Source organism: Lactuca sativa, chromosome 4 (genome assembly GCF_002870075.4).
Source record: "Lactuca sativa cultivar Salinas chromosome 4, Lsat_Salinas_v11, whole genome shotgun sequence".
Classification (NCBI taxonomy): Eukaryota; Viridiplantae; Streptophyta; class Magnoliopsida; order Asterales; family Asteraceae; genus Lactuca; species Lactuca sativa.
Window position 1 is genome coordinate 33,855,777 of NC_056626.2, and position 11,286 is coordinate 33,867,062.

Sequence of the window (11,286 nt, forward strand, 5' to 3'; positions counted from 1 at the left end):
AACTTTTGAGAGAGATTTGGGAGAGATTTCAAATAGAGAGAGAGAGAGAGTGAAAACGATTGAGTGAGGTTTCGCTTGTGGTATTTTTGAGTGTCCGGCTTCACAACGCAAGGTCCGTAAACCCCGTTAAGCCATATTTTAGTGTCCTACACACTCCCGATGAGTGTGCAATAGTGTTTTATCGCTTTGGTTCATTGTTTAGCACTATAAGGCTAAGGAAATTCAAACATACGAATTTTCCAAATGATGTTTTCTCATTAGAATAGTGAATTGTACAGTGATTACATAGCATAAACCCTAATGTACCCGGGTTAATTGAGTTGACCGGTTTGACTTGTTGACTTTATTTGACTTTAACTTGACCGAAATTTGACGATTGTCACAATTGACCCCTCCTCTTAGTGCTTTTCTTCTTCCTATGAACTTTCATCTATGCACGATAGTTGTTCCAGAAATTCCATGCTCAAACTCAACAATCTAATCTTCTGAAGGTACAGTTACTACTCTATTTCTCTCTCTCTCTCTCTCTCTCTCATTAGTACATTCTAGTTTGATTTGTACTCTGATCAATAAAACAATGGATCTGGTCGAATTATGAGTCAGATTCATGATATTGTGAAATCTGACATCGTTCCATTTATAGTAATGAATCGTTTCTTCTGCATACTAGTTGTTGGTGTCAACGATAAATGAAAATAGAAAGCTCTAGGGGTTGGATTGGAGTCTATTTGAGAGTTGATGATCACTGTAGGATTTCATGCACATAAGGTGTTTGTCATATTGTCTGAAAGAACCTAATAAGTGTAAAAGTGGCATTTTATGTGAAAATGCTTAACTTTGAACCCTCATTAAGCCAAACATTAAGGTCGTTAGGTTAAATTGAATTTCACATCTCAATATCCTAATGAGTAACCAACAATCATGTTAAAAGTGATAAAATTAAGGCTTAACCATTAAGAACTTAATAGAACACCAAAAGTGATTTAATAGCTATTATGATCAATTTTCTCAAATCTGTCCTCCAAATTATAAAATTTGTGCAAGTCATTAGGAACACCTAAAAATCATGAGACTTATTTTTCTGGAAATATTATTGTCTCTAGTTTCTTCAAACTATGAATCACATTTCGAAATTCAAAATCCTTGAGGGGTAAAATTGGCAATCTTCTCAGGTTGGTCCATGCTATCACAGATTTCATGCATTGTCTTCAAAAAATCATAATAAATTCATCAGAACTCCAAATGCCAAAATTCCAAAGCATATGGTTAGATATGGATGTATAGTTTTGCAAATATAAAGGGTCTGATGTAATTCTTAGTAGATTGGTACGGTTTATTCCAATAGTGTTGAGTGGTCCAGAATGTGACAGCTTAAAGTTACTAACTTGTAAATTTAATATAAAATCAACCAAAATCATTAGAATGAGATCTTTATAAGATAAAAAAGGGAATTTTACCGATATTATTTTATCGAAATTTAAGAATGAGTTGAAAGGTAAGAAAACAGATCCCAAAAGAGCACTACAATCAAACAGAAAATAAGAAAATATATACATAAGTTTTATAAGAGTAATACAACAAAGCACAAGCTAAATAATGTTATGATTGTTGTGTAGGTTCTCGGAAAGGAAAGGAGCCATCTTGCTCATGCTAGCTAATTTTCAAGTTCAAGGAGGCGAGTTACACTAACTCTTCTATAATGTAGACATTACTTGTTTTATAATATTGTTTACAGTTACCCTAATCCGGTAGAGTGAACAAGGAAAGGCAAAATGTAGTTTGTTTTTTAGTGTAACATGCAAACACGATTCATTTCTGTGTTCTTGATTCATTAATTGTTCTCGTGTATTAAATCACATGCGATTATATGATCTAATCACATATGACGTATATGCGCAAGATTCATTTTTGTGTTTTCGATTCAATAGTTGTTCTTTATCCATATTAACCATATGTGATTAAATATATAAAATGACATATGGTTAAATACATGATAACAACTATTGAATTGAGAACGCGAATTTGAATCTTATTCACTTAAATCATATGTGATTAGATACATATAATCACATGTGATTAAATACATGAGAACAATTATTGAATGGAGAACACACAAATGAATATTGTCCACATAAATCATATGTGATTAGATACATATAACAACATGTGATTATGTGTATCTAATCCCATATGATTTATGTGGCTAAGATTCATTTTCGCATTCTCGATTCAATAATTGTCTTTTTTCCACTTTAATCATATGTGATTAAATACATTTAATTAGAGGTGATTATATGTTTCTAATCACATATGATTTTATTGGAAAAAAATGAATCTTGTCTATATAAATCACATGTGATTATATACATGATAACAAATATTGAACCAAGAACACAAAAACAAATCATTATCCAAATTAATCATATGCGATTAAATACATCTAATCACATGTGATTATATGAATCTAACCACATACGATTTATGTGGACACAATTCATTTTCTCTTTGTCGATTCAATAGTTCTTCTCATGTATTTTATCACATGTGATTATATGTTTAATCGCATGTGATTAAGTACATGAGCACAACTATTAAACCGAGAAGACAAAAATGAATATTGTCCACCTCAAATCATATGTGATTATATACATATACTCACATGTGAGTAAATACACAAAAGCAATTAGTCAATTGAAACCAAAAAAATAAATATTGTTTAGATAAATCATATTTAATTAAGTACATATAATCACATGTGATTATATGTATCCAATCATATATATATATATATATATATATATATATATATATATATATGTGTGTGTGTGTGTGTGTGTGTGCGTGTGTGTGTGGATAAGATTCATTATCACATTCTCGATTCAATAATTGTTCTTTGTCAACTGTAATCATATGTGATTAAATACATCTAATCACATGTGATTATATGTATCTAATCACATATGATGTATATGGCCAAAAATAATGATGTCTATATAAATCATATGTGACTAGATACATATAATCAGATAATGATGTCTATATAAATCATATGTGATTAGATACATATAATCACATAAAGATTATATACACGAGAACAACTATTCAATCAAGAACACAAAGATAAATATTGTCCACATATATCATATGTGATTAAATGCATATAATCACATGCGATTACATATATCGAATCACATCGAATTTATGTGGAAAATATTCATTTTCGCGTTCTCGATTCAGTTGTTGTTCTTGTGTATTTAATTACAGGAGATTATATCTATCTAATCGTATATGATTTATATAGAGAATATTCGTTTCATATTCTCGTTCAATAGTTGTTCTTTTACATTTAGTCACATATAATTTATGCACACAAGATTCATTTTTGCATTTTCGAATCTTGTCCACATAAATCACATGTGATTAAATACATGTAATCACATGTGACCAAATACACATGTGCTTATATGTATCTAATCACGTATCATTTATGTAGACTTGATTTATTTTTGTATTCTTAATTTAATAGTTGTTATTTTACAACATTAATCATATGTGATTAAATTGATATAATCAAATATGATTATATGTACCTAGTCATATATGATTTATGTGGATAATATTCATTTTTGTGTTCTCGACTCAATAGTTGTTCTCGTATATTTAACAATATGTTATTATATGTATCTAATCACATATGATTTATATAGACAAGATCGATTCAATTTTGTCCATATAAATCACATATGATTAGATACTTATAATCACATGTGATTAGAAACGTGACAAAATTATTGAATCTAAAACTCGGAAGTGAATTTTTTTCCATATAAATTTCATGTAATTAGATGCATTTAATCATATGTGATTATATACATGAGACCAATTATTGAATCAAGAACGTGAAAATATATTTTTTTCTACATAAATCATATGTGATTAAATACATGAGACTAAATATTGAGTCGAGACCACGAAAATGAATATTGTCCATATAAATCATATGTGATTAAATACATATAATCACATTTGATTAAATACATATAATCACATGTGATTAAATACACGAGACCAACTATTGAATGGAAAACGAGAAATGAATATTGTCCACATAAATCATATATGATTAAATACATATAGTCACATGTGATTATACGTATCTAATCACAAAATATATATGTGGACTAAATTCATTCTCGCTTTCTTGATTCAATAGTTTTTTTGGTATAATCACATATGATTTATATAAACAAAAACGAATCTTGTCCACATTAATCATGTATGATTAAATACATGAGAAAATTGTTGAATTGACGCAAAAATAAATATTGTCCACATAAATCACATGTGATTAAAAACATAAAAAAATTTCTTGATGAGAAAATGTGAAAATGAATTTTGTCAATGTAAATCATATGTGATTAGATACATCATACATATAATCACATGTGATTAAATATAAGAGAACAACTAACGAATCAACAACACGAAAATGCAAGTTGTTCACATAAATCATATGTGATTAAAACATATAATCAAATGTGATTATATATGTCTAATCACATGTGATTTATGTGGATAATATACATTTTTGTTATTCTTGTGTATTTAGTCATATGTGATAAAAGGTATCTAATCACATATGATTTATTTAGACAAAAACGAATCGTATCCATATAAATCATATGTATACATATAATCACATGTGGTGGTGGTGGGTGGGGTGTTGGTGGTGGTTTCGGGTTGGGTTGATGGGTGGTGGTGGTCTTGGTGAGTGGTAGGTGTGGGTGGTTGTGGCGGGTGGTGATAATGGGTGGTGGTAATGGGTGGGTGGTTGGGGGTGGTGGTGGTGGTGGTGATAGGTGGTGGATGCGAGTGGTGATGGTAGGTGGTGGTGACGGGTGGTAATGATTGGTAGATAGTGGTGGTTGGCGGTGACGAGTGGTGGTTTTTGTAGGTGGGGGTGGGGCTTGTGGTGATAGGTGGTGATGATGGGTGGTAGAGGTGGGGTGGTGGTGATGGGTGGGTAGTTGTGAGTGGTGGTGATAGTGATGGGTGGTGGTTTTGGTGGGTGACAGGTGAGTGTGGGTGGTGGTAGTGATGGGTGGCGGAGGTGGGTAGTAGTGGAGGGCGGTAGTGGTTGGGTTGTGATGATGGTGGGTGGTTGTGGTGGTGATGGGTGGTGGGTGGTGGTTGTGATGGGTAAGTGGTGGTAGTGGTGGCGGGTGATGGTGGGTGGTGGTTAGTGATGGGTGGTGGGTGTTGGTTGGTGGTGGTGGGTAGTGATGGGTGGTGATGCTGGGTGGTGGTGGAGGGTGGTTGTGATGGGTGGTAGGTGGTGTTGGTGGGGTGATGATGATGGGTAGTGGAGGTGGTGGTAGTGCTTGAGTGGTGATGGTGGTGACGGGTGGTGGTTGGTGGTGGTGGTGGTGGGTGGGTAAGTGGTGGGTGTTGGCGGGTGGTGGTAGGTGGTGGGTAATGATGGGTAGTAGGTAGTGATGGGTGTTGGGTGGTGGTGGTAGGTGGTGGTGGGAGGTGGTTGTGATGGGTGGTGATGGCGGGTGGTAGTGGTGGTTGGGTGGTGATCGTGGTGATGGGTGGTGGTTGGTGGTGGTTATGGTGGGTGGGTGGTGGTAGTGGTGGTGGCAGGTGGTGGTAGTGGCGGGCGGTGGTTGTTGGTGTGGGTAGTGAAGGGTGGTGGGTGGTGGTTGGAGGTGGCGGGTGGTGGTGATGGGTGGTGGTGGCAGGTGGTGGTGATGGGTGGTGGCGGCGGGTGGTAGTGATGGGTGGTAGGTAGTGGTGGTGGGTGGTGTTGGTTGGGTGGTGAGTGGTGTTAGTTAGTGGGTTTTTTAATTGTTTGTAACTATTTTTTGATTTATATGAATATTATTTTATAATTTTAATTAAAAGAATTGTGTCGTCCAAATTTGTTTTCAAATGTTCTCACGATAAAAAATGTTTTCGATTGAACGCTCCATATATATATATATATATATATATATATATATATATATATATATATATATATATAAAAGCGTATTTTGGGCATATTACCCATTTTACTTTCAAGGTCCTTCAAAACAAATTTCATTCTTTTTCAACCAAATTGAGAACAAATTCATTCCATGTCAACCAAACACACAATATATTATAATTCTTTTAACAAATTCAATACCTTTTCTGCAAACCAAATTCCCCCATAGACAACTATAAAAGAGTGGCGTCTTCTTTTGAGGGCACGTCCATCTTGTAAACTAGGGATGAGATTTAGAATCGGAAAACTGGACCGGAACCGTTAGAACCGGAATATATAGAACCGGTTCCAGGTTTAAAGGTTGGGTTTATCCAGGTTCCGGGTAATCCGGGTTTGGGTCCATCGGGTCCGGGCAAACCGGGTCTAAAAACCAGAACCGGTGTTAGGAACCGGAACCACTTTTAGGGTCGGAACTGGTTTTTGTGAAATGTTTAAAAATTGCATATCTTATTCGCTTCAACTCCGACTGACATGTGGTTGTTTCCAACTTGTAGTTTAGAGTTTGTACAAGATTTTAGACTATCAATTTTGCCATTTTTAATTTTATATTCATTGACTTACAGTCCCCCAAAGTCGATATATCAAAGCTGGAAGTTTTTAGTTTTTCATTTTTTTTGTATTTGGTAAAAGCTTTAAAACATGCATATCTAATTCGTTTGAAATCACATTGACATGTGATTGTTTCCAACTTGTAATTTACAGTTTGTACATGAGTTTAGACTATAGTTTTGTCATTTTTGGTTTAATATTCAATGATTACGGTCCTCCGAAGTCGAGATATCAAAACTGAAGATTTTCAATTTTTCAGCTATTTGTTTTTGTATTTTGTATTCAGTGAAAATGTTAAAACATGTATATCTCATTCGTTTAAAGTCGGATTGACATTCGGTTTTTTTTTCTAGAGTGTATTTTAGAGTTTTTACATGATTTTAAACTATAATTTTTTTAATTTTGGTTTCATATTCAATGAGTTATAGTCCCCCAAAGTCGGGTAATCAATATGAAAATTTTCAAAGTTCAACCCACTAAGTAGTAAGTAATTACCAAAAAATTTCGATTTTTCCGGGTTTTCCAGTTCTAAACCCATTTTATTCAGTTCTAACCTACCCACTTTGACGTTTCAGGGTTTTCCGGTTCTAAATCTACTTTACCTGATACCGTACCTGGAACCGTTCCTATATACCGGTCCGGTTTCTGGTTCTACAAAATCGCATTAACCGGTTCCGGTTTTCCGGGTCCGGGTCCATCCGGTCCGGGTTTGGATCCACTTTCATCCCTACTGTAAATTTGATTTTACATCATCATTAGGGCAATCATAATATAACATTTACATTTTATAGAGTAAAGCATCAAAATTTGTCGTTACTACGAGTTAATGAACATAAAAAATTTAAATAATAATAATAATAATAATAATAATAATAATAATAAGAGTAGAACTTATCATATTACTCGTGATCAACCCAAAAAGACATATAAACAAGTTCAATATAAGGCGATAAACGCACTCTGCTTTGACAATCCTTATAGTTAAACCACCACAATTAATCTAGCATATTAGAACTTTATTTGGCTCAATTCCTATATCGGTAATAATTTTTAGGTCGTTTGATAATAAAGTTTGCTGTTGGTGATGCACGTGGAAATGGAATCTGTAGTAAATCTCGAAGCATCTTGACTTCTTCATCAACAGAAACAGATATATCGAGCTCTACCAGTGCTTTCTTTAGCACAGGTGAGTTAGCCATAACGAGCTTCACAAACTCCATCTCAAGAGCATGATTAGTAAAACTTGTTATCTCCATTTCTTTAAGATGATCCAACTTGAGGCCCAAATAATCTTGAATATCATGCAAGTTACTGAAAGTTTGTTGAAGACACTTATTATGGTCCCAATACATCTAATCAGAAAAAAACATGTCAAAATCGTTAGTAGAATCATGAAAACACAATTTGGACATATGTGATATTATGTAGTTGTTGATATTTACCTCCATTTTAATCTTCTCCAAATTTGGACAGCTGTTGATCACACATAAAACAGTCGAAAGATCAACGAAACACACACCAAGAACAAGTATTCTCAAGTGGGGTAGTGAAATCGGGAGCTTATGTGGCATACCACATGCAGCCAAAGGCTTAAATTAACCAAATACTAAAAGTAAGATTATAAATTTAATTAACACAATTGCATAGATAAAAACAATCACGTTAAATACATTATATTACCTTGATATACAACCTAGAGAATTCCAGAACTTGAATTGAAGGTAAACATTTAAACAGTTCAACAAACTCATACTCAGTAATCTCCATGTCTATCCAATAATCTCTAAGCTGCATTCAAATACCTTCTTTAAGTAATATTTTATTGGAAGAGTTTCATAAGTAGTTATATGCCCCTTACATACCCAAGCAAATTCCTCAACTATGGGGCAATTGATAAGGAACTGAAAAAGCATGTCGATAGTAATAGAAACATCACAAAAGCGCAGGGTCTTCAACCTACTAAATCCGTTATACATTAATGGAAGCTCAAAAGTACAATATGAGAGATCTAGGTACTCCAATCCTTGCAATGAAAAGAACGATCTTGGTAGCAAATAGGTATCGGTTCCCAAAATCTCGAAGATAAATTTCTTGAGATTATTACCCCTTGAAAGATGAAGTATTATCTGATCAATCTCGCTAAAAATTTCTGAATTAACAAAGAGACTGAATTCCAAAATCGGAGCCTTGTGTAGCAACAAAACGTGGAAAATGGCTTTCACAAACTTATGTTCATCAATTTCTTCATTTCCATTTCTGTCATTAAATACAAGTTTTGCCATGGTCGTCCAACAATACCTCCATTTCCTTGACAAAATGCTTGTCCTTAATGCATCTCGAATCGGCATTAAAGTTAGAATTTTTTCAATTGTGTCCTGAGGAAGAGCGCTAATTCTATCCCGGCTATTCTTGCGTTGACCTTTCATCTCTTGATAAATTCCTCCAAGCTTGATGCTTGATCGACAAGGCTGCAAAGAGAAATGCAAAACCAAATACCAGAGTCATAAATTCGTTATTTTAAGCACTTGATTGAAAAAAAAAAACTAAAGGTTTTATTATATTCATCGATAAAAAGTGATGAAATAAGATCTGGGTTTATGCCGATTCAGATAATATCGAAGTAAAGAAGGTAGTTACATCAAAGTGATGGAAACAGAACAAAGCTTCTAATCGAATACAATAACCAAAGCATGCAAAAAAGATTGCGAATTTGGTTTCGTTATATCAATAGTTAAGATCCCACAAGTGCTTATATAAACATGAACATTTGCAAGTATATAAACGAAGATCCAAACTTGAACTAAACCACATTTTAGTAAGTTCTACGATCTATCAACTGTTTACACAAGTAAGGTGTATGAACTTGAGATGATCGAAAGTTTGAAAGGAAACCTTATGGTTTACTTACAGGGTTCCGGTGGATGGGAGTCGAAGAGATCGCCGATGACAAGAAGAATGGGAAGACGAAGAGAGGTTATGGCGGGATTTTATAAATGTCTAATTTGTATATTTGGTCCTTCCTTTTGACGATACCTTACCATGAGGCCTCTTAAGTATCCCATATATATATATATATATATATATATATATATATATATATATATATATATATATATATATATATATATATATATATATATATATATATATATATATATATATATATATATATATATATATATATATATATATATATATATATATATATATATATATATATATATATATATATTTTAAAATGACAAATATAACCCACTCTTAAACTACCTCTTAAATTCACTTATATATTCAAATTTTATAAATTTAGTTTGATATGGTAATCATTTACCATATCAAATTAAATTTATATAATTTGTATATTTATTATTATATAAATTTAATTTGATATGATAATTATAATTTTAATGATTATAATAACTTTGAATTATGTTTCAATAAAATCGTAACCAGAAAACGAGGTTTAGAAAAATAAAATAAATAATATAATAATAATCATAACATAAATAATAATTAATATAATTCAAATAAAAGTAGAAAAGGTTGATAATATAAGAAAAAAATTAGAAAAATGGTTTTTGTACTTTATAAAAACTCATAACTTGAATTCTAACTTTTTTTTATGAGAACCGTGCCCGTGGATGCCAAAGTGTTGGGAAATTCAAGAGAAAGTCCTAATATTAAAATTTAAAATTTTATTTTTTAATAGAAAATTCCCGATTTTTTAACCTTTTTAATAGAAAAATCAAAAAAACCGATTAATTTATTCACTTTAGCATTTTCTGATGGTTATAGATAAAATCGTTAATCTTTTCAAAATAATTGGACTTTTATGTAGATTTTTTGTCAAAACTTATATATAATGTATAAACGTATTTTTTTATGTATTTATATCTATTTTTACGTACTTTTGTATTTTTTTTAAAGGTTTTTATATGTATTTGTTTATTATTTTTAAGTATTTTAAATGGATAAACGTATTTTTTTACATATTTATATATATTTTAAAGTATTTTATACATTGTTTTATGAATTTTTATGTCTTATTTTTTTATGTATTATGTATTTATATATACTTTTACATATTTATGTCCTTTTGTAAGTTTGTGTATGTATATGTATTTTAAATTTATAAACGTATTTTTTAACGTATTTATATGCATTTTTAAGTATTTTATATATTTTTTATGTACTATTTTTTTATGTATTTTGTATTTATGTATTTTTTTTAAGTTTTATATATATATATATATATATATATATGTTTATGTATTTTTAATGTATAAACATATTTTTTACAGATTTATATGTATGTTTAAATAATTTACATATTTTTGTGTATTTTGATGAGCTTTTTTATGTATTACGTATTTATATGTATTTTTATGTATTTATGTATTTTTTTTTTAAAGTTTTTTATATAGATGTTTATGTATTTTAAATGTATAATTGTATTTTTTTACGTATTTATGTAATTTTTTTTACTTCAAGTCGTCTTCAACATTTCATTCAATTCGTACAACTTCTTCGCGTCTGTATAGATGGTTTTCCTACATACCTATATATTTTAAGTTTTTCCCATTAGCTTATCTTGAAATTAAACATCGAATGGGAAAAACTTAAAATATATTGGTATGTAGTAAAACCATTGATGTGAAAAAGAATTATGCAACGGTTTACCCTACCAATGTAACTACTTTCTACTTAAG

General features: G+C 31.5%; 1 protein-coding gene across 1 annotated transcript; it reads right to left on the reverse strand.

Moving 5' to 3' along the window:
- Positions 1 to 7,605: 7,605 nt before the first annotated feature.
- LOC111896471 (F-box/FBD/LRR-repeat protein At1g13570-like) lies at positions 7,606 to 9,006 on the reverse strand. Its single transcript, XM_023892459.1, has 4 exons — positions 8,443 to 9,006; positions 8,261 to 8,368; positions 8,023 to 8,169; positions 7,606 to 7,932 (listed from the first exon to the last, which is right to left on the reverse strand). The coding sequence occupies exons 1-4, from the start codon at positions 9,004 to 9,006 to the stop codon at positions 7,606 to 7,608; spliced, it is 1,146 nt and encodes a 381-aa protein (XP_023748227.1).
- Positions 9,007 to 11,286: the final 2,280 nt, after the last annotated feature.

Excerpts from the sequence above, each read along its gene's own strand:
- LOC111896471 (XM_023892459.1), bottom strand. The coding sequence starts at position 9,006 with ATGAAAGGTCAACGCAAGAATAGCCGGGATAGAATTAGCGCTCTTCCT. Across the intron at positions 8,369-8,442 it reads TAGTTGAGGAATTTGCTTGG|CTTAGAGATTATTGGATAGA; the intron begins GTATGTAAGGGG and ends ATTTGAATGCAG. Across the intron at positions 8,170-8,260 it reads TCTCTAGGTTGTATATCAAG|CCTTTGGCTGCATGTGGTAT; the intron begins GTAATATAATGT and ends GGTTAATTTAAG.